This window comes from Nannobrachium achirus (genome assembly GCF_963921795.1).
Source record: "Nannobrachium achirus genome assembly, chromosome: 13".
NCBI classification, from domain to species: domain Eukaryota; kingdom Metazoa; phylum Chordata; class Actinopteri; order Myctophiformes; family Myctophidae; genus Nannobrachium; species Nannobrachium achirus.
The window spans coordinates 30,794,664-30,820,064 of NC_137833.1; the positions used below are offsets into that span (position 1 = coordinate 30,794,664).

The 25,401-nt window shown below is 39.5% G+C and overlaps 1 protein-coding gene across 1 annotated transcript; it reads left to right on the forward strand.

The window, feature by feature from the left end:
* The first annotated feature begins 942 nt into the window (after nt 1-942).
* Nucleotides 943-25,370, forward strand: fbxo11a (F-box protein 11a). Its single transcript, XM_080739819.1, has 22 exons — nt 943-1,325; nt 8,346-8,473; nt 8,619-8,700; nt 9,035-9,179; nt 9,365-9,494; nt 10,515-10,598; nt 10,898-11,030; nt 11,381-11,487; nt 11,940-12,051; nt 12,204-12,310; nt 13,070-13,207; nt 17,981-18,198; nt 18,587-18,767; nt 18,873-18,995; nt 20,002-20,087; nt 20,626-20,702; nt 21,122-21,265; nt 21,679-21,789; nt 21,906-22,013; nt 23,611-23,719; nt 23,818-23,916; nt 24,604-25,370. Exons 1-22 carry the CDS (start codon nt 1,214-1,216, stop codon nt 24,731-24,733), a joined length of 2,664 nt encoding a protein of 887 aa, XP_080595945.1. The 5' UTR covers nt 943-1,213; the 3' UTR covers nt 24,734-25,370.
* Nucleotides 25,371-25,401: the final 31 nt, after the last annotated feature.

Here is a 25,401-nt window from a genome sequence, read left to right on the forward strand (position 1 = left end):
ACCGGTAGTTGCTTCTGCTTTGCTGACGTCTATGGCTACCGGAGCGTCTTACCGTCTTTGAATACACTACCACTGCAGGCTCCACTAAATCTCATCTAGTTGCTCGACACATGCACTAATGAAAAATATAAGACTACGCCAGAGTTCTCATATCGCTTACCGACTCTGGCGGAAACTGTTCACAATGTAATAGTCCGTTGTTTTCAATAAAAATGCTTTTTACCAAGTCTATGTCCGAGTGCCGCTCTGTTTTTCCTGCATTTCTTCTTTTGCGCATGCGCAACAGCGCCAGTTTGATGGCCGGGAGGTACTATTGCTCATTTGAATTGAGCAATAGTACCTCCCGGCCACCAAAGGGGCGCTGTTGCGCAGCTGCAACAGCATTGTTTTCAAAGAAGAAATGCAGGAAGCCATGATGAAAAACAGAGCGGAGAGAAAAGGCACTCGGACATAGACTTGGTAAAAAGCATTTTTATTGAAAACAACGGACTATTACATTGTGAACAGTTTCCGCCAGAGTCGGTAAGCGATATGAGAACTCTGGCGTAGTCTTATATTTTTCATTAGTGCATGTGTCGAGCAACTAGATGAGATCTAGTGGAGCCTGCAGTGGTAGTGTATTCAAAGACGGTAAGACGCTCCGGTAGCCATAGACGTCAGCAAAGCAGAAGCAACTACCGGTGTGTCTTAATGTAAGGCTAGTACTTCAGTAAAGATTTTTTGTACTTTTCCCACCACGGTTCTTTAGAAAGGAACGGCTCCCTACTGCGAACCGTCAGGGATCCCATCGTTCATTTCAAAGAGCCGTTCAAAAGACTCGATTCGTTCGCGAACGTCGCACCTCTACCTCCTTGTGTGTTATGGCTCCTCCTGCAGCAGAACAGAGCTAGTACTGGTAGAACCAACGACGACGAGAAGAAGAAGAAGAAGAGGAGGCGCCGCAGCAGCCCAGCATTTGTTGTTCCCTCCTCCTCCTCCTCCTCATCTTTCTCCTTCCTCCTCAAAAAAAAATCACGGGGAAAAAAACAACAACAGAGAGAGAGCGCAATGTTGTTTAGGAAAAAAACATAACACTGCTGCTGCATGGTCCTGGACGCGGTGTCGAGCTCCTTCTTCTTCTTCATCGACGACCTCACCTCTCTCTCTGCTGAAGGAAGAAGAAGGTTGTTCGAGAGATCATTTCTTCCAGATTCTCTCCAGGCTGGGCCGCTAAATGAACTCCGTCAGAGCGAGCAGCAGAAGAGCACGGCGAGTGTCGAGCAGCAGCAGGCCGCGCTGCCCGGTGCAGCCTGAGCCGGAGAGGAACCACCAGGACAGAGGAGGAGGTTGGTACACAACAACAACAACAACAACCACCACCACCACCTCCATATAGCATTGGTTCTCAAAGTGGGGTCCGGGGACCCGCCCAGGGGTCCTTGAGGGAGTTCCAGGGGGTCTCCAGCTACATGATAGTTATGAAATAACAAAATGGACCCTTATGGGTCTGGTCCTTTTGGTTCTCTCAGAGTTAAATTAACATTGATCTTATTGGGGTCTCAGAGATAGAAATGCCATTAAATGGGGTCCGTATAGCCTGCCTAATGCATGTCAAACTGAAATTAAAATGGTTGAGAATCACTGCTAGAGAGCCATACAAATCTTCTCATATGGGGTCTCCCTGGCATGCATATCTTTTCATATGGCGGTCTGCGGGCTAAATAATTTAGTGTCAATTTGGGGGTCCTTGACATGAAAAAGTTTGAGAACCACTGTCTTATTATAGGATAGAGATCACGGATACCCCCCCCCCCCTATCTCTTCTCTGCTCGCTTCTTATTGACGTGGGGTGGAAAGAAATACGTATTTTCGCCTATTTTTATTTTTTGCATAGCTATATACGTCATTAAAAGAAAGATAATCGAAAATGCGTCATTTTCCCCAACAGTACTACATATGTATGATACTTCTGGTGGAAATAGGCTCGTACGTTGAAGCTATTTATTTCTTTTTTCGAGCGGTTGTGTGTATGACATGTCTCTGTATGTTATAACGCGTGTATAGCCTATGCAATGTCATTATAACGTGTGTATAATGCGACGATATGAACAGAAACAGTGGACGTTTTTGTTGGAACTGTCTGGCGTTTTGACAATGATTTTAAAGTGGCATAAAATGATAAAAATATAAACGGTGGGCTCCTCGACGCGTCGTTCTCGCGAGAGTTGAAAAAGAACAGATTTACAAACCGACAACGCCTCTAATTGCCAATTGCGTCGTCGACTTGTAGGTCGGTTCTTTTTCCAACTGTCGCGAGAACGAAGCTCCGATTTGTTGTGAACGCCACAATCAGGAAACACCGAGGCTTCGTGTACATTAATAAACAGTCAGGCCGCGCTTTGTTTGTTTTGCTTTTCTTTCTTTAATTGCGCCGACTTTTTCCCGTTTGTCTCAGTTAGTGCGTCTGTTTTAAATGGTCGTCGTTATGTCACTGTCACAGACCAGTTGTTGGAGTTCTAGCCATGCAAACAAACGCCATGGTGTTGGCAACATAAAGCGGGGCTCACTGGAAACCTACTAAGCGTCTTTATGTGCTAGCAGTGCTAACGAGGCTAGTAGTAGAGCTAACGCCAGCTGTGGTGTTGTTTAGCTTGTTTGTTGTCAAGGAAGAAGACAGGTCAAATCTTATTTAGGAGGGGGTTTGGATATTATAACGGCTGTTAACGGTTTGGTTATCTGCAGTTAGTTGGCATGCATTGATCAGGGTCTCTGAAATTACGCATTTATATTTGAACTGATTTTTTCCCTAATTGCTGCCTCTGCCTGCTTGTATCAACACGCATCTGTCAACCTCATACACTCTTAGAACAAAAACTAGGCTCTACTCAATTTTATTGGTGAAACATTTTTACACTCAAAAATATTGAGTAAATATTACTGATATGAAATCAGGTAAATGAAACTCAATTAATTTGAGTAAAAGTAACCAAAACTTTTACGTACTTATTAACAACTAAAATTGAGTACAATGACCTAAAGAAATTGAGTAGATTTAATTAAATGATTCAGTCAATGCCACAAAAGACTACAAGTAAATACATTGAAATATTAAGTAGATCTAATTGAATATTAGAGTATGATTTAACAAAACAAATATGTCACAATTACTCTATTCATTTACTTTTATTGATTTAATTCATATAGTACCATTTTACCCCTTTCATTTACTTTACCTTTTACTCCAGGAGTACATGATGTCAAATGAATACACATGAAATAATTATGCAGATAATTATGTTTTTAATCAACTCATTTTGACCATTGTAACACCACATCAAGTATGAACATTCAACATACTTTAGTATGTAAATGACATGCAACAATGCCTGCAAAAACAATATGTTTAAAGATAATGATCAGGGGTATCCCTGACACTTTTAAAAATTTTAAAGTTTACTAAAGAGCAGTGTGTGTTCACAATACTGTATATAAGTACCTCTAATTGAACTGTGCATACTGTAAGTAAGCAGTCTGTCAAACATTATGCACCATAAGAACAATGAGCCCATCAAATAAACAGTAAGTCATAACCACAAAATACATTAAAAAAGACAGTCAGAGGCCATTTGGCATGAAAGGAAATCACAACTTGGAATATGAAATAGTAAATAAGCATTTACAGTAGCTCAACATTTAAACATATTGACAATGCACACGTGTAATGTCTATATGCTAAACTGACCTGTTTGCATTATGACTCGAATGCACCAGAAACAAACACTTTACATGAACTAATTACTATCAGCAACAAATACCATTGCAAAAATGCTGTTTTGACAATAAATCCACTTTCAGTTGGTTATACCCACGTTCTGAGAGCATCTTGCTGGACAGTAGTCGGCAAGCAGACATTTTTTCAGTCTCTGAACTTTGGCTGAAAGGTGTCCGGGATCCAACTCAACTAGTACTTTTTGGAACATCTCAAGACCATATCTGAGGTTCTTGGGGTATCTCAGATTAAAGGCATAGAACAGTCCCAACAGATAGCAGCAGATCCCCAAGATTGTTGAGGGCAGTGATGCCCTTAATCACAATACCTACATCAGTAGGTTCATTCATTGAGTCCTCTTGGTTCTGCAGCAGGTAGATCTTCATCTTCTTCATCATCACCTCTGTCAACTTCTCTTCTACTCTGACAGGTGCACCAGCAGCTTCCTTCCTGCACACATTGTGAAGATAATTGTTTAGAGCTCACTTTCAGGCTAAATGTTACAAGACACACAGACACACATTGAGCAATCCTAGCTGTCTCCACACATGCAGCCCTGGGCATAATCTTGAATAAGTTGGACCAGACATGCAACGGATGCAACAGCCATTCAGCCAATGTCACAACCTTCTCTGGACATCACTATGCTGTTCCTTTGCATGTGATGGTCTCATCCACGATCACATTAAAACGTCAAAAAAAATATTTTACTAACTTGAAAGTCCTTGATCTTGACACTCTCTTCTTCCAGATGGTCGACGAGACATCGGATGATGACCTCTCGTGTTCGTTGATTGGGGATTCCTCTCTGCAGAATAGAAACATAATTATTTGAACAATAAAGAAAAAGTATGACTGCAGTTTCATAAACTAACATAAACTTTGGCAATACAATTGTTTCCACAACCCAGTTTTAGCAACGGAAGCTGGGAGACTGTCCTTAGTAGCTATTAAGACATACATTTAGAAATGAATAATCAGGAGAGAGAGTTGCAGGGGATAAAGATGAGTTTAGCATAAATGAATGTAGTAATTATTGTCATTAGCCAGGTGAAATATAATTAAAGCAGTTAGAGTAAATGAAAGTTTCATACCTGAAGTAGAATACTCATTTGTGCCCAAACTGCCCTTCTTGGACTGGAACATGGACAGTAGTTTGGGGGTATAGAAGTCCAACATTGCCATACATTTTGGCTCAAGATTCAGTGTGGTGATCATCCTGAACTTTGCACTAACCTGGAAGACAGAGATGAGGGGAAGAGAGTAAAAAAGAAGACGTGAGATTATAGATCTGTATTTTCCCCCAGGATAGGGATGCTAGGGTATACAAGTGACTACAATGACAAGATGTCTGTCACATTCAGGTCTAATTCCTGTAACCATTTCTGTAAACATCTAACAAGGCAGGCCAACTGTCCTTGATGTCTGCTGGCTGACAACATCATGTCATCTAATGCTTAATATCTGCAACCCAATTTTACAGGGATATAGTTAATAATAATAATTGTATACTTCAAAAAATAGTGGATATAGCTGATCTACAGCACACAATCTTGTACTTGTAAATTGGTCATTTGAGCATTTCTGAAGAAAAAAAAAGATAATAATTCAAATAACTGACACCATGTGAGGCTTAGTCAATTTATGATTCCAATAATTACTTGGCCAAACCAAAATCAAGGAATACCGTATAATCATGTTGCTTATTTACTTCATACTTTTTCCAAGTCTTTTACACATGTAATCCTCATTGAACACCATAATAGATACATGTAGATAATATGTAGGCCTACCTGTGCATTTTATCTTCATTGTACACACCATTGTATGCAGCTGTGCATAGCTTGTAATAAATGCAAAAAGTCATGACTAGAGGGCTTGCACATTACCCTCACTGTGACCTTAGCTGCAAACCTTTGTAAAGAACACAAGTTATACCCAATACATTTATGTAGCCTATATGCACAAAGATACAGTAAATCTACTTACCAATATTTGCAAACACTCTCCAGGTCTCTTGTTGAAAAAGATGTGTGCTGCTGCTGCTGCTGTTTGTTGACAGAATGTTCCAGTAGAATTTTCCCATGAACCCTTTTTTTTCCCATGAACCCTTGTGTACAATTTTGAATCTTAGTCATATCTACTCAATTGTTTAGGTTGTTGTGAGAGATGAAAGATTATTTAGTTGGAATGAATAATAATTAAGGGTCTTTTTAAATTGATCCATATAAGTACTCCATACTCAAATATTATGAAGGAAAATTACCAAAACAAATTGAGTATAATTCATGAATAAAATCAGTTGGTCAAATACTAATTTATTCTCACGAAATTAACTCAAATAATATATGTACATCTAACTCAAAACGAACAGTTGGATTTTTACTCATTTCGTTTGGTGTGACCTACTCAAACAATCACATATGTGATATTCAGTGATTTTATTGAGTAAATATAACTTTTTCTAATAGTGCCATATACTCGGCCGCAGAATCATTTCTCAGAGTGTAACAAGGGGACAAATCAGCAAAGGACAGATGTATCTTGTTAACGTAGAAAGGTAGATACCTCCACACCTTATTTAGATTGATAAACAGAACGGATTAGAAATAAAATGCTCTCAGACCTGTGCGGCTGTGCCCCCACCCAATGTAATCACTCAAAAATGGGGGGTCACAAAAATGACAGCTCTCCCCATCTTTTCCTGAAACGTGTTATTCGCATGGGTTTCATCTTCACATAGGTTTGTGTCCAAGAATGATGCAGAGGAGAGAGACACTGGAGTAGCTTGGACAATAAAAGCCTTTTATTTAGGTGCTAGTACAAAAACGACTGACGTTTCGATGCTCTGCATCTTCCTCAGTCATTTCATGCCCTATGATAATCATTATTGCAGTCAGTAGTGATGATTATTTAATGCTTGTTGAGCTATAAGTTTAAATATCTTTACACTGTTTGGTAGCCTGTCATATTTGGTAAGGTGCAACTGAGTTGGTTTTACCTGGGCCAGTTGGCCATACATAACCTTGTTTGTAGTGGTTACCTGTCTAGTAGCCTGGGAATCATCCATGCAACCAGAGCAACAAGCAGCGTTTGCATCTCTCCTCAGGAGAGGGTATCCAGTCCTGCCACTGGATATGCATTTTTAAAGTTGTATTTTTCTCATGAAGAGATTACTTCATTTTAACTACCCCCTCTTGATGTGATCTGTGAATAAATTCCGGCCACAAAGCAGGTAATTGTGAAAATGTTAAGGTTGCCTTGATGAATTCTATTTTGCAATTGCTTCTGTAGCACTGTTACATTGTGTTATAATAGCATGTTACTGACAAGTTTATGACAAACTCACAAGTCAGGGCCGATGCATACTCCACTTTTAGAGCCACATTTATTTTGTTTGGGTTCAGAGAGTCACAAAATCTTGGTGGCACCGAACAGCCGAATTAATGACGGTACCCGCCTCCCCGAACCTCTGAATGACTTCATATTGTAGTTTGGACAGAGGCGAACCAAAATAAATTTGTCTCTAAAAGTGGAGTTGAGTATGAATCGGCCCTTAATTGGATGAAATATGGACAACAAGCAGCTTATGGTTCAAAACCTTGTTCTCGACAGTTGCACTGAAAGACAGGTCTCTGTAGTCTGTTAAGAGTGTTAATACGCTGGTCTGCATGTGGACCACAGGGGGGTCCCAATGGACCCCTGCGGGTCCGGGGTCTTTAACTCAGAGTGTACAAATCGATTGTAAATTTCCATTTGTACACTCAGAGTTAAAGTGTAGATTTGGGTCCCAAAGATAGACAGTAGGCTGACAGGAAATGGGGCAGAAAGATGGGTGTGAAATGCAGCAAAGGCTGTCAGGGATTGGGACTCAAACCCGCGACACGCTGTCAGGCTACACTGACTGAGCCTGGCAAATGTTTCCATTCTTACACCCAGAGTTACAAACCCGTAAGGGTCCTTTTGGACCCCTGGGGGGGCCCAGAACCAGACATTGAGAACCAGTGTGTTAATAGATTGCCAATGATAAAGGGACTCTGAGTGGATCGCACATTTCCTTTAGGCAGATTGGAACCCAGTGTTTGGGCAAGACTGATGTCATCAATATGATGTCAGTATTGGAGGGCAGACTAGAGCCGTTTGGAACTTCATATTTGAGTAAGACTTGACTTGAATCTGAAAAGATCAGATGCATCCTGATTGTGGATTTGATGTAAATAATTTACAAAAACAAGCAATATGAGGCTGATCGGTGTAGTTGGTTTGCAAGATTAGAAGAATAAAAAGACTCCACCTTGCAGAGGAGAAAGAAAATACCGGTAACAGGTTGTGGAAATACAATTTATTTTTGGTGTGGGTTCTGCTGTGCCCAGCACTGATATAACATAAATATACTGTATGTGACTGAACATGAAATATATTTCAATATTAAATGCACAATAAACTGTACTCATTTCAGGTCTCCAGTGCCACAGCAGAGTCACTTGAATATAATATAGGACAAAAACATAAATGCAGGTGTAACTGTCTTCAAATATAATTTCTTTGGAAAGGGTTTTTGTAAACTAATGTTAAATTTCTTTGCCCCCATTTTCAGATGAGGACGTTCCTGCAGATATGGTCGCAGAAGAATCCGGTCCAGGAGCTCAGAATAGTCCCTACCAACTTAGAAGAAAGTCTCTATTACCCAAGAGAACAGTGTGTCCGACAAAGACAAACATGGAGGTGCAACATTTTTTTAACACCTACAGCAGCAAACAACATGGCCAATAAATGCTTACTGTACAAAGTAGATTTAGGGTTTGAAATATTTCTAGTTCTCGAACATAAATGCCTCCATTGTTTTTTAAACATAATTCATTATCTGCAGGGTGCTTCCACTTCAACCACTGACAACTTTGGACATCGGCCTAAACGTCCTAGAGTTTCAGGAAAGTGCCAAGAGTTGCCAGGTAATTAAGGAATATATGGATGGATGGATTGACCTGTGATGTACTGTAGATTACTCACCAGACCGTAACCAGTAACCACCTGGATTCCAGATCATGAAGGCAATGCAAGCACAAATAATTGAAATGGATTAATTAAGCATTGGCGCAGTCCAACCCTGAACGCATGAATTCTACGTTGTTTTGGTCTCTGAAAGTTGGTCGGTTTTGGCACCTAAAAAAATAAATATATATATATATATATATATATATATATATATATTTATTTCCCCGGAGAATCCATGTCCCTATTGATATTTTTCTAATTCCATGATTATTTACTATTTTGACTCGTCAGCCGCTCCAGCAGAGCAGTATCTACAGGAGAAGCTTCCAGACGAGGTGGTGCTGAAGATATTCTCGTACCTGTTAGAGCAGGACCTGTGTCGTGCTGCGTGTGTGTGCAAGCGCTTCAGTGAGCTGGCCAATGATCCTATCCTCTGGTGAGAATAATTGTTCTGAGGACTACCTATAGAGACTCACGTAGATGTTGGACATTTTTCATTGGGAATATTCAAGGTTAAAAAAGTGTTAATTGCTCATTTCAATTTGTTAAAGTCCTGCTTTAAGGGAACATAGATTGTGATATTATTTCATTAAATGTACTTTTCCATATCTTCCATTGCAGGAAGAGGTTATACATGGAAGTGTTTGAGTACACACGGCCCATGATGCACCCAGAGGCAGGGAAGTTCTTCCAGATTAACCCAGAAGAGTATGAACCGCCAAACCCCTGGAAGGAAAGCTTTCAGCAACTGGTATGCAATCTCTGTTGTGTCCACTGACCCTCACTATTGTACACATTTAAAGGTCTCACACGCACAAACAACAAACTTTTGTAGTATATCTTCGTCTTTTGTTATAATGCTTTATAAGCGCATTATAATCCATATGTGATTATAATGCATTGTAGACTTGACCTTTTAAGTAAGTGTTACTGAATTTTTCTCCAGTAATGTTCTGTGTGAATACATCTGATGTTATGTTAAAAGGCAACCCTAGTGACCATAATGTTGATAGTATGAAGTGTGGAGGTCCTTGTTATTTGCCATTGTTGCTGTTTTCTTTTTCTTTTTGGCTTATGTAATTGAATTCAATATTCAGCTTTATTCCAAGATCTATTGATGGCTTCTGTAATCAAAGTAATTATTCAGCTTTATATCAAGACAATATAAGTATGGCCTGGCTATTAAAGGGATATTTCACTTTCAAAAAAACTTTTGGTAATTTTATCATCTAATCAGGCTTTTATGAACACCCTGAACAGTTTTTAATTAGCTTGATTCAATAATTAGATATTTGATGTAAATGTTACCAGGCCCTCCAGGCCCAGAGCCTCTCTCCACACACATCCATTGTAACTTCAAACTTCATTTTAACCATGATAGATTCATTAAAAACACCCATTATGTTTTCTGGTGACTCATACTACCCTCCTAATATGTGAGCAGGCCGTGTTTTTTCGATAACTTTTTTCATTTATTTTTAATAATATTTTTTTTGTATTTCATTTTTTCCATTTTCCCAAATAATTATTAAAAATAAATGAAAAACATTATTGAAAAAACACGGTCTGCTCACGTATTAGGATGGTATTATGAGTCACCAGAAAAAATAATGGGTGTTTTTAATGAATCTATCATGGTTAAAATGGAGTTTGAAGTTACAATGGGTGTGTATGTGGAGAGAGGCCCTACCACTGCTCCCTGTTGAAAGTGGAATATCCCTTTAATTCCCTCTTGTGCCTCTTGTGTTAAATTAACTATTTTTCTTCACAGTACAAAGGAGCACATGTTAAACCAGGCTTTGCCGAACACTTCTACAGTAATCCTGCCAGATACAAGGGAAGGGAAAATATGCTTGTAAGTGAAATGGCAAATCTAGATCTATAAGCTCACAATGTGTTGCACAACAATTTTCAACAATCTACACAGGCTTTGTTATATGTTTCTGCTGCACATATAAACAGAGCTGCTACCTTTTAAGTGCACAAATCCGAGGCTTTTTGTATGCCAAAGTGACTGCAAAAGATTGCTATTTGTTTCAAAAAATCTTTATTACCTTGTATACAACATCTATGTTTCGACACTTGCTTTGGCAAGGTAAACGTATGTTTCCTCATGCCAATAAAGCTCCATTGAATTGAATTGTCTCTCCGTAGTACTATGACACCATCGAGGATGCCCTTGGAGGGGTCCAGGAGGCCCACTTTGATGGTCTGATATTCGTCCACTCTGGTATTTACACCGATGAATGGATCTACATCGAGTCGCCAATTACAATGATCGGAGCAGGTATGGAGTTACTGTAGTTTTTATTTATTCCTTTATGTTGTTTTTGTAATTTCTTGAGTTTGTTTCGATTAGTTTTCACAGTTGGTTTGTTTAGTTTTCATTGTTTATAGATGTTTTACTTTGAGTTTTTATTTGTTTTAGTTTAAAGGGAAAATGATTTCCTAAAGTCTAGTTTTTATTTGTAATTCTATTTAACTATATTTGTCACACCTAGTTTTTATTTAACTATTTTTCACACCTAGTTTCAAGTCTTTACTTTTAGTTAACTATAATATCCTTCCTCTGAAGCCTCACTTCCCTATGCATGTGGTTGGCTTGGTCTCTAATTTAACCGTGTCTCCATTTCACAGCTCCAGGAAAAGTAGCTGACAAGGTGGTCATTGAGAATACCAGAGATTCTACGTTTGTGTTCATGGAAGGTTCCGAGGATGCATACGTGGGATACATGACCATAAGGGTGAGACAACCACGTCAAATAACCTTGTCGGCCACTGGTTCCCAAACCTTTCAGGTCGAGAGACCCAAAAGAGAGATTAAATGTTTGTCTGGGACCCAAATTAGTGACAACAGCAGATCTACAAGCACACAACATGTCACAAGCTTGTAGATCGGCTATTTTCACTACTACTTAACTTTTCTTTTTTATTATTAATTTAATTGCTTAGAAAAATCATTCATGAATCTTACACTTTGGTTGGAATGTTTTTTGAAAATGTTTTGACAAAATGTAGGAAACAAATGGGGCCCGAGCCAGTATTTGGGAAGCAGTGTTGTAGGCCATATGGCAATCTTTGGTCTTTTGTTTTTTATTAATTCTATTCATGCATGCTATGTCAGCTTGGCTTGTGAATTATTTTATTGTTAATATTACAAGTATATTGATGATAAATGCTCGTCTGTCTCGTGTAGTTCAATCCTGATGATAAATCCGCCCAGCACCACAATGCACATCACTGCTTGGAAATTACAGTCAACTGTAGCCCCATCATTGATCACTGCATCATACGCAGCACATGCACAGGTAACGCTATCCAGATTTCCGCTACTGTATTTTGCCATGACATTAGTGTGATCTGACGTCTTACGGATGGATATTTTCATAATATCTTGGTGAAGAACGTGCGTGTCACGGATTTAGTGTTGCATTTCCAAGTCTTGATCTCTCTGTTTCAGTTGGGTCCGCTGTCTGTGTTAGTGGCCAGGGTGCTTGCCCCACAATAAAGCATTGCAACATCAGCGACTGTGAGAATGTGGGCCTTTACATCACAGATCATGCACAGGTGAGAGATGCTGCAAAATGTCCACCATTTTGACTGTATTTAGTTAACTCATGAATGGATTGGTCAATGAATGTATTTTAGAATCACTCATGATTTGCTAGTTACACAGGACAGGAGTTGCATCTGTTTCAATCATGTCCACACTTTGATTTTGTAAATTGTACTGAAAACAATGGCACTTAGTTTCTGTTTAGTAACTGGATCACCTATCATATTCTCTACCTAATACGCCTTTATGTGTTCTGTAGAAGCTGGTCTGCAAATAAAGACAAATTCTAACTTTGTCCATAAAAATTACAAGAGATGTAAAACCATTGAATTATAAATGGAGTTGACCACTTGTTGGTATGTGTGTCAGCCAGAGGGATCAGCAAAGCTAATTTGAGGAACTAATTTTTGTGTTGAGAATTAAATTTAAATGTGCAGGAATGCAGCTTTGAAAGCGTCATCGCAGATTAAATGTAGGTAGGGTCAGAAAGCTGACATTTCTGACCCTACCTACATTTAACCTCTGTGCCTCCACTTAAAGTTGTACTTGACGATGAATGACAGAGTGAGGTCAGTCACTTTATAGTCTTCAGTTCAATGCTGATCTCAGACAGATGCAAAACGTTAAGTAATAGGTACACAATGTATAAGTACATGTAGTTATAACCAAGCATTTCATCACTGTCATATGCTCAACTGTACTGTATAGGACAACATGGCCAAATAAAAAAAGATCAAACACCTCTGACTTCAGCTCTTTTGCATTTTCAGGGCATTTATGAAGACAATGAGATCTCAAACAACGCGCTGGCTGGGATCTGGGTGAAAAACCATGGCAACCCTATAATACGACGGAATCATATCCACCATGGCCGAGATGTGGGTGTCTTCACTTTTGATCATGGCATGGTAAGTTGAAACCTGTTGGGCTGTGTGTACAGTATGTAGAAAAGTAAGAGTCTGGTTATTTGCAGGGTTCCTGCCTGGAAATTAAAAAAAGGCCTGGAAAAGATTTGGAATTAATCAAATGTTTGGATATAATTTCTTTTGTCTATTGATAAGGCTGCAACAACGAATCGATTACATCGATAAAAATCAATGACTAAATTCGTTGCCAACGAATTTAATTATCGATTTTCTATATCTATATATCTATATAATCGCAGGTGTTTTCAGACATTAAATGTAGCTTATACGGCTACGAGATGAGACGGCTCTCTTCCCGTGGCTACTGTTTGCATGTACCGCATGCACACTAGCGACCGCAGATCACAACAAAGTTTGCACAATGGCGGCGTCCATCCAGTGTAGCACTGTCTCGTGATCGTCCCAAAACATCTAAAAGCTCGGAGCATTTCACTCTTAACAAAGCAAAACAAACAATTACTTAGAAACATTGCAAGGCAGACTTTGTTTGGTACGGGAGCACGAGCACAATGAACGAGCCTAATAAGAGAAAGCAGATCGAGTGTTAGCCTTGGTAGTTAGCTTGTGAGCTTGCCTGCCGGTAGCAGAATGAGTTGTCTTGGCTGTTAATATTTTAAATTAACTTCTCTTCACCAGACTTTCCACTGCGGAATATATTTCCCGTTCAGTACTAGTCAGGTCCAGTCTTATTAATCATCTATTTGCTCTATTTGCGCCATAGAAACATGAACGCTAGGATGGGATCAATTCTCTTAGCAGGCTGCTGATCCGGTCTGGGGTGGAAATACTACGTGCTTGTATGTGTGTGTGTGTGTAATTACCGGATACAGTAGGCGGGCTGTAGACCGGATTTGAGCGCTGAGCAGTAAATAGAAACCAGGCTAGCCCTGCACATTAAAGCCAAGAAAATACATCTACACCGGTATACCTGCGTGCAGGATTAAAGAATCAACATTAAATGACTAGATAGTAGATACAGTGTTTCTCAAACTTTTACATTTCAAGGTCTCAGAGTAGACTCAATTTAGACCCCCTAAAGGAACACCAGGAATCCACTTTGAGAACCACTGGACTAAAATAAAATGTGAATGAATAATAATATATTTATATTAGAGATATTTGAGTTAGAGATGTTACAATTTAGCTTGACAAATGGCTTTACTTTTATTTAATCAAATGTGTCACGAAAGCTGTGGAAAATATGGAAATATAATTTCTGAAGGAAGAATACATTTTTATTGTCTTTATTGTTGAAAATGAAGATAATCGTTAGTTGCAGCCTTAGCTATTGATTTAGTGAAAAAGTAAACATATGTAGCATTACCTGAAATACTGTACGTGTGGCCTAATGTATACAGGATGTTGTGTGACAAAAATAATAGATTTGCAACATACGCCTGTATGTTTCACCGTGATAATATGTTGTTAGCGCCTTATAGATCTGACGACGTGACAAGACGACGTGAGCACATCGCCCCTGTCCTGGCCTCACTTCACTGGCTCCCTGTCATATTTTTGAGGTTCTTTTAAATCTTTAAATGGTCTAGCCCCGCTGTACCTCACCGAGCTCCTGCACCGACACACCCCAGTCAGAGCTGTGAGGTCTGCCGACCAATCACTACTAACAACTTTCAACACTAACGAAAGGACTCAGGGTACCGCGCTTTCGCTGCCGCGCCCCTCATGCTCTGGAACAATCTGCCTCTCCTCATCCGATCCGCCCAGTCCAACGAGGCCGTCAGATCCCTTCTAAAAATCCACTTATTCTCTCTGGCTTTTAATTTCGCCTGATCCTGCTATGTGTTTATTTATGTATTTATTTTTGTTTTGGGACTTGTACAACTTTATTGATAGGACAGTAGACTGACAGGAAATGGGGAGAGATGGGGAGTGACATGCAACAAAGGTCGTCAAGATCGGGATTCGAACCTGCGACACGCTGTCAAGGCATCAGAGTAGTGTTAATTTTATGAGGCACTTTTTTTCTGGACTAACTAATGTTAGTCCAGTTTCAATCACCCGTGTTAGTTTTTATCACATCATTCAACCTCATCCTGTCTTTATTTAGTCAAGTTTTAGTCGAGCCTTTTCTTTAGTTAGTCTCGTTTTAGTTGACAAAAACTGTTTGACATTTTAGTCTAGTTTTAGTCGGGACAATTATTTTACCCCTTTACATTTTTTGTCAGTAAATGATATAAAACATATCTATCCTTTTGATGAAAAACACAATTTTAACCCATTTAGAACGGGTACACATTGTGTGTATCATTATTTTATGCTTTAACAATTGAAAAATAGCAGATATACAAGCTCTACGCATTGATTGGCTCTACGCATGACGTCGTCCCCGACGCCGAGCAAGAGAACTGATGATGAGATATACAAGCTCATGCGAGCTCGTAGATCTGCTATTTTTGAAAAGTCGTGAACATTAGAATTTTGACCCGATTCTATAAGTGTCTTTTGAATCCTTCTAATTCTAGGCCTAAATGGGTTAAGGAATACAGTACAAGACCACAACTTGTTATAGAACCAATGATTCTAGTTCAACCAACCCAGTACAGTAGGCTACAACAAGACAACACCTGGTTATCCCAGTACAGCCTAACATTGTCTGGTCTGAACCACCAGCCCAGTGGCTGCAAGCACATGTACTACAACGGCACGCTGTGTATTATTATGTATTATGTATTATTATTATTAATTATGTATTATTATTTATTGTTATTATTATCTCTATGCAAACCAGCTTTTAAAATGTCCATGCTTGAAAAAAAAGCTTGGAAATTTTAAAAGCTGGATTGCATAGACATTACATTGAATTACCAAGCCAACGTTCGTTAGCTTGGCTTCTCTCAGTGTGAATGCAGCATTCGAAGTCTTATTTTTAGTCATCAGCTTAGTTTTTATCTAGTTTATTTAATTTTAGTCAGTAAAAAAAAAGACATTTTTCGTCTTTGTTTTAGTCGACGAAATCAACACTACATCAGAGCGTAGTATGTGTGTATGTATGTGGTATGAGCCTGAACTCCTATGTGTTTTTTACGATGTACTTCTTTGCCTGTGCGCTATTGATGCTCTGATTATCTCAACCATGTACAGCACTTTGGTCAGCTTCTGTTGTTTAAAATGTGCTTTATAAATAAAGTTTGATTTGATCTGTTTGTCACTTGACACCTTTGCTCGAGTCTGTCCCGGTGCATTGATAGAACTCTGGTGTATAGCCTCATCACTGCACTATATGATTGCTGGAGGCTTGGGAACGGGGTCAAATACTTTGGAAAAGTTCTGGAAAAGTTTTGAAAATTAATTGTTGAAAAAGTGTGGGAAACCTGTATTTGTGTTTGCAGCCCAAAGCTGCTGGTAAATTCCATCGAAGGCTAAATACGGGCATGAGACCGATGGCAGACAATTGCTTTGAACTGAAGAGAGAGTTTAACATTAGAATAGTCCTGTTGAAAGTTGAAAAGAACGGTGAAAAGCGAGTTTTAACAGGGAGTACTTCTGTTGAATATGTTACATTTTGATGTGTTGAATTGACGTAAGGGTGTCACTCCCCATCCATCTCTCTCTCCCAATTCCCTGTCAACCTACTATACTAACAATAAAGGCATACAAATCATCTCTCTCCATATATATATTATAAACAAACTATCTCTTGGGGGAAAAATATTCCGCAGCTAATTGTTAAGTTCCCTGGTACTGTCTTTAATCCAAAATCTATATAAAATGTCCAAAAGAAAACAAATTCCAAGTCTATCTATGCAGTGAGTATTGCAACTCAGTGTCCTCTTACCACCCTCCAACTCATCCACACAGTCCCTCCGTAATCCAGGAAATCCAATAATCCACAATAGAAATAAAGTTCACTTCATCCAGTGGTATATGCAATAAGATCCAATAGCAAGAACTTAGGGATAGTTAGGAATATCCTCTTTCCTCTAGGGCTGTCACAATTATGACATTTGATTTTACATGATGATTAATTGTCACTCAAATAATTGCGATTAACGATTTAATTATGTTTTTGTCGTTGACAATTACATTTCTGTTTGGCTTTTAGGCTTTGAAATTGCACTTGGCAGGTGAAATGACTAAATATACAAAGAAATTACTGACCTATTTGACAACTTTATACTTTGATAGTGGAAATAGACGATCTACAAGCTCACAATCCGTCACGAGCTTGTAGATCTGCTATTTCCACTATTGTTGAACATCTTTGAAAATATATTGTCATTTTTCAAAGTGGAAACGATTATGACAAAATAATTGCGATTATGTAAAATAATTGCGATTAGACTTGACTCACTGTTCTCTTTGCCCCTGGACTGCCAGAGCCTCACTCTGCAGGTGCCACAAACATTTCTGAGTGCCAATCAACTCAGTCTAGTGATAGGTGAGTGAGTCTTGGGCGGGGTTTTCCAATCACTGCCCACCTCAGCAATACTATACAGCCCAGTCATATGACTCATAACATGAACATCAAGTAACTTAAATGGCTTGTTATAGAACATAAATCAGTACATAAATAGAAAATAAGAAAGCACATCATAATTCACATATTGCAAACAAAAATACATAGAAAAGCTTGTGACTGGGCACAGAGGTTACAAGGGTGTTAATCTTATCTGAAGTCCATGTTCAGCTGCTTAATACTTGATTACAAAAAAATACAGTTGTTTACATTTTAGGAAGCTATGACAGTCTGGACAAATAAGCTTCTACTGAAAATAAATTTCTCCCATTTTTCAGGGTTACTTCGAAAGCTGCAACATCCACAGAAACCGCATAGCAGGCTTCGAGGTGAAGGCGTACGCCAACCCCACGGTGGTCCGCTGTGAGATTCACCACGGCCAAACGGGGGGGATCTACGTGCACGAAAAGGGCCGTGGACAGTTCATCGAAAACAAGATCTATGCAAACAACTTTGCTGGGGTGTGGATCACCTCCAATAGCGATCCAACAATAAGGTCAGTGCTCACAACGCCATGTTGTCAGTTACACTTTGAACCCTAGCATCCCCATTCCTGGGGAAACGCTTGTCAGACAAGTAATCTCATAACGTGTCCTGTTGTGTGGACGTGTTGTGAGATTGTAGATCTGCCATTTCTGGCGAGAGATCAAGGTGTAGAAGGAAACAAGAGCAGACCAAGTACAGAGCCAGCTCAGGATTTCTTTTTTAAGTATAGTGGGTACAAGTGGTTAACCACTTTCATGTTTAGGAAATGTATTTATTTTTAATCAGTTTTTTAAATGTTTCAAAAATAATGATTGGCTACTTCAGAAATGGCGCGTCAGTGGATGAAGGCTAAGGGATGTGTGAGGTGTTGAAATGTCTTGTGATTTATCCAAACACAGGGGCAATGCCATTTATAATGGCAACCAAGGTGGCGTTTACATTTTCGGTGACGGCCGCGGCCTCATCGAGGGAAACGACATCTACGGCAACGCGTTGGCTGGAATCCAGATCCGGACAAACAGCTGTCCTATTGTCAGGCACAACAAGATCCATGACGGACAGCATGGTGGCATATATGTGGTGAGCATTTACTATGGTTAGCAATATGCACACACAATACTTAATATATTGTACATGGTGTGTTAACATACATATTACTGACATGTAACACTTTGTGTCCCGCAGCACGAAAAGGGACAAGGTGTAATAGAGGAGAATGAGGTGTACAGTAACACACTGGCAGGAGTGTGGGTTACAACGGGGAGTACACCTGTATTGAGGAGAAACAGGATACACAGCGGGAAGCAGGTACACGCACGCACGCACGCACGCACGCACGCACGCACGCACGCACACACACACACACACACACACACACACACACACACACACACACACACACACACACACACACAAGAAAAAGTTCATGAGAGAATATTAACCAGGGACACACACAGATGAGAGAGGTTAACCAGTCTGAAGCTTGATTTATAGTCTGTTACACAACTAAAAGTGAACGACTCATTCACTTTGTTGTAGATCAGTTCTTTTTGACAAGTGACGCCATTGTACTACAGTATAACTTATTAGCCTTAATATGAAATGAATGTAAAGTGACAACCTACAGTCTAAGCCTCTCTTTAGCTTTTTCACTTTTTCCAAGACCTACTGCAAGTTATAGTAAAGTGTAAATAAAATATATGCATGTTGTGGCCCCATTATGATTTTAGTTGCATTACATTTACTTGCATCACTAAATACCTCTCCGTATCTACATTTATTCTGTCCATTGCAAAATATGATTATGGTATGTTTTACATTGTTGTGCATAAAGTATTTGAATACATAAGAAAGTAATGCAACCTACACTTTATAAATTCGGTTACCTGGAATGACAATGTTTTAACTAACAAGAAAATGTGAACCGACACTGAAGACATAAAGTATTGTGACTGGCAAAATAAAATGTGTTCTCTTCTGTCACATTAATGACAAATAATTGTGTGTGTGAAATGAGACTGGCACATAGAATTGATGCATATTGCATCAGGGCGTATATGTATATTGCATATAAAGTGCGCCTAGCTTCAATATACCCACAAGTCAAGTTGAACAAATATTTCCTGTTGTGGTTTTGGTTGAACGAGTTGGCGTCTGGTGCATGTTGGGTGCGTTTATAACATGATCTGCATGTACTCTGTCGTACTGAAAATAGTGGAAATGATGGATACAAGCTCTCAATGTATTGCATTGTCATGTGTTTTGAGCTAGGATATCAGCTAAATTTGCTATTTTTGCTCTTTTTTTTAAACAGGTTGGTGTCTACTTTTATGACAATGGACATGGCGTGCTAGAAGACAATGACATCTACAATCACATGTATTCTGGGGTTCAAATTAGGTTTGTGGAATTCAACAGTCTCCTGTAAATACTTATCCAACTGATATACAGCATCTAGAAATAGTAATGATGATAATTATCTTTTATTTGTGTTTTGGCAAATGTTTGTTTTAGTTTTATCTGAGTTGAAAATAAATGAATGTTTTAGGATTGTTTCCATTTTGATCCTCAAAATGGAAAAAACCTGCAGTAAAGGTCTTTACTCACTGCTGCGTTTTTTTCGGCTGAATATCAGAACGGATTTCGGGGCACGTTAATAAAAAATAAATCTACCTCATGTTATGTCAATCACGTTTTCACACTGCCGCCCGTTTCTTATTTATTTTCGGACCAGGGTTGATTTTTTTCCGATTTTCGCAACTGGGTGCCTTGCGCTCTCTCATTCTCTCTCATCTCTCTGTCCTTGACCTGAAAAACATTTTTTGCGGATTTCCAAAACGCAACGAAGAGATGCAGCAGTGCAACCAGCTTAACCATTCGGCTCTATTCGTAACATGTATCACACAGCCCATAATATCTCGTATTTCCCTCTTGACAGGACTGGCAGCAACCCCAAAATCAGACGGAACAAGATCTGGGGAGGACAGAATGGTGGCATTTTGGTTTACAATTCTGGTGAGAAGAAGGCTTAACCTTAAGCACATGGATGCTGGCATCTTTATTCTGAGGCAAACATTCAGTGAAAATCTACAGGCTCTTCTATTGAAAACATTTATGTATATCCTGTGGTCTGGTAGGACCACTACTGGTTGACGAGGGGCATTGCATGAAGCTCAAAATGCAATTCATCCCCTAGCTAAACAAGACTTTTTGGTCATATTCCTCAGCAGTCAGCAGTACAACCGTTGCTGCTCGCACGGTGGACCTGGGTAGAACATGAACTGGGTAGAACATGAATGTTACGGGTTGTAGCTTTAACCCTAAGTCCTATTTTGTCTTCAGCTCATAAAGCTCTACAGACAGAGGATGTCATAATGGCATTTCCTCCTCCCTTCCCCGATGCTGAAGCATGGATCTGTGTGTGCGTTTTTCAGGCTTAGGCTTCATAGAGGATAATGAGATCTTTGACAACGCCATGGCAGGAGTTTGGATCAAAACGGACAGCAATCCCACTCTGCGGAGGAACAAGATCCATGACGGCCGGGATGGCGGGATCTGCATATTCAACGGAGGAAGAGGTGAGTGTCGCTACCTACCGATCATTGACTGGCAAAATGAGACATCGAGAGGATACTAATTACAAATGTGTTACAACAGTGACTTCATGCCACCACTATTAGCCCAATGTCTTAAAATAAATCGATTCCGTTTTTAACATCATAATTAACATTATTCTAACTTGCGGTGCGACTAGCGAGACTAAACTAATTGATTCACATTATGTGAGGAACAAAAACAATGCGACGACAACCAGAACCAACCCACCAGAACTACAATGTTTTTTTTTTATTTATTTTTTATAAACCGGATCACACGGCTAGTTTTAGAACGAATACCAGACTTTCCTCCGTGGTGGAACGTCTAGTGATGCGAGGTTATTTCGCAACGGAAAGAAATGGGATGACAGCCTCTGTCCTCTGTCTGCCCTCAGGTCTGCTAGAAGAGAACGACATCTTCAGAAATGCCCAGGCAGGGGTCCTGATCAGCACCAACAGCCATCCCATCCTCCGGAAGAACAGGATATTTGATGGCTTCGCTGCAGGTGGGTTGTGTCAGCAATCGGCATGCTGACTAATTATTATTTGACTAAAGAATGGCTAAAATCGAATCCTGTTGGAAGTTAAAGACTCTGGACTCTAAACTGTTTTCTGTATTTAGGTATTGAGATTACAAACCATGCCACAGCAACCCTAGAGGGCAATCAGATTTTCAACAACCGCTTTGGGGGGCTGTTTCTCGCATCTGGTGTCAACGTAACGATGAAAGGTAACTTTTGTACACATTCTTTTATACATTTTTTTTTTTTTTTAAACTTAAATCTTTATTTGCAGTTTTCACACATACATACAAGTACAGGGTTCACAATATTCATTTCAAATGTCTGTTTTCAGTCCTTTTCAAAGTTCAGTGATGGTGTCATCCTGATGTGTGTTATACACAGTCCATTTTTCCCACTTCTCCAGGAATAGGTCTTCTTGCAATCTGAGTTTGTGTGTAAATCTCTCCATTACAAATATTTCCTCCACAATGCACAGCCACTGCTCACAACTCGGAGGGTCAGCTTTATACCACAATCTTGTAATTGCTTTTTTGCTGGCTGCCAGTAGTACCTTGATCAGATACATGTCCTCTCCTCGTGTGTTTTCCTGTGTCAGATTCCCTAGATACAGTACCACACTTGTTTTCGGTATTTCGTATTTTAGTATCTTTTTTTACTACTTCTTTTATACATTTTTAAAACCCATTCAGAACGGGTACACTATATTGTGTATCATTATTTTATGCTTTAACTATTGAAAAATAGCAGATATACAAGCTCACAGCGCGGCACCGAGTGCCGCGCTGCGAGATTGTAGATCTGCTATTTTTGAAAAATCGTGAAAATTAGAATTTTGACACGATTCTATAAGCGTCTTTTGAAAGATTTTTTTGAAAAACCTATGTTTCCATGTCAGCAATCTGGCCTGCCATCGTCAAAGAAAAGGTCCTTTTCACATAACTGGAGCTCATTAGTCTGTTCTTGAGAGACTACTATGTCAGTGGTGCTCAAACCTTTTCATGTGAAGGACCCCCAAAATGATATGTATTTGGCCACGGACCCCCATCTCAAAATATTTAGTTCCAGGGACCACCCAGAAGCAAAATTTGAGTTACAAATGTTCGATTTGCACACATTTTCACGACTCTTTCCAAAAATAGCAGATCTACAAGCTCGCAGCGCGGCACTCGGTGCCGCGCTGTGAGCTTGTATATCTGCTATTTTTCAATAGTTAAAGCATTCAATAATGGGGGCAGCCACGTCAGCATGTACACTCCATACACATGACAAAGCAAACCAATTTGAATAAAAAGAATACGAAGCAGAAAATGGTGTCATTCAGTTTCCATCATCCTTTACCTACGTAGTATGCAGACCTGGCAATCCTTTGGCAGTCATTGCACTGATCTTTTTAACGACATCAACACTACTAGTGTCCCTGTTCTGGGCTTACGTTGGCGAAAATGGCAGATCAACAAGCTCACAGCGCGTCACAACACAACGAGTTGTTCGCAGACAAGCGGTCTGCTCAGATTTGATGTAGAGGGGAAGAATAAGCAGAACACATAGCTCTGGGGAGTCCAGATCAACTGATAATAGAGTTTAGCTGGTTAAAAGTAATTGTTTTTCTTGTTTTCCTTTATAGAATACTTTCCTTCTTGTTTTCCTTTAATAGAATACCTTCCTTCTTGTTTTCCTTTAATAGAATACTTTCCTTCCTAATGCTCATGTCATTTAGTCACAAATATTTTTTACATTTCATTCGCTACTGATGAATTGCTTGTTCCAAGAGCTCAGAACATTTTTCTTCTCTCCCATTTCCAGATAACAAAATAATGAACAATCAAGATGCCATAGAAAAGGCTGTGAGCAGAGGTCAGTGCCTGTACAAGATTTCAAGCTACACCAGCTATCCAATGCACGATTTTTACAGGTAATTATCTGTGTTGATACTCATAGTCAAAGCTGTGTGATCTGTATTCGAGTCTCATGGTCCTTTTGTTTCATGACTGATATGATCTGTTCCCATAGGTGTCACACCTGTAACACAACAGACCGCAACGCCATCTGTGTGAACTGCATCAAAAAGTGCCACCAAGGACACGACGTGGAGTTCATCAGGCATGACAGGTAAGTCATATAATTAGCAGATGCACATACAGTATATGATCACATCGAAACATCAGTCAAGCAATGTTCAGCTTTGATTTGTGTTGAAAAATCAGCCTCGTTTTGGCATTTTATAGTTTTCTTTATCATGCATCCAACTGTGTGGATGTACTCATGAGACAAATAGAAGTTTAAATCAGTCACAAAATAAACGTGCCTGGTGTGTAAAGACCTTTAAGCTTGTATATTTGACGCCAAAGAAGGAGATCTCCTTCTTATCTCTATTTCCTAGTTTGGGGCCAGGTGTTTTTAGGTGTTTTTACCTGTTTTTGGAGGACAATCCTGCGTGTGCACGCCAAACCCCTGGCATCTAATGTGTTAAGATTTAAACAAATGGGATTTGTCTGCAGTCTGAACAAAGCCTCAAGTTCTATATATTATCGGTAGTTCTCAAACTTTTTCGTGCAAGGTCGATATGTATTTGGCCACAGAACCCCATCCGAAAATGTTTTGTGCCAGGGACCCCCAGAAAAGATTTGTGTTATAATTTTTAAAACACTTTCAAGATAACCGATAAAGTGGTTAAAATGATTGCTGTATTAACACATTTTGCGGGGAACACCTCGGAACCCCCAAGGACCCCTGAGGGTCCCCGGACTCTACTTTGAGAACCAATGTATTAACTTCATTTATTTTTCTTCCCTGCAGATTTTTCTGCGACTGTGGTGCTGGGACGCTGTCGAACCCATGCACGTTAGCAGGAGAGCCAACTCATGACACGGACACATTGTATGACTCTGCTCCTCCTATAGAGTCCAACACATTGCAGCACAACTGAACTTGTGACTTCAGGCTACAACGGTGATGGACACACAGACTTAATTTCTTAAGACCTGCTTTTGGAGCAAGAAATCCAAACTTCAAAAATATGAAATTCAGTTTAACAGAACCCATGAAGTGGCTTTAAAAAACAAACAAACAAAAAAAAGACTTATGCCCGAAAATATGCTGAAAGGAGACATTTAAAAAAGGAAGTTCTCTCATTTTTCTTTCCCTGCAATTTATTGACTCAGACGAGGACTCCTGGATGGAGAGCAGATTCTAGTTGACTCAGGGCGCGGGGCATGTTGGACAATAGCCATCAGGCTCACCTGCCTTTTGAGAAGTGGAACGTGGAATATTGCAGTAATGTACCGACCCATTGTGGACACACGCTCAGTCGTAAGAGGCATTCTTTCCTCATGTGGAGGCATAAGCTCCAATACAATGCTTCCATCACTGGGCAACTGTTGAGCTCGTGTATACTGTACGTACAGGGGGGAATAACCTAGCACTTCAGCTTTTTTTTTTTTTTTTAAGAAAATGTTGATTTGATTTTAATGCTTTTTTTTGTGTAGTTTTGTATTTTCATGCAAAAATCTTACTGTACTTGAATGTCTTTTATTTTATTAAATGTGTTTGTTTTGTTTATTACACCCCATGCTTGCTGTAATTGTACTTATGTCG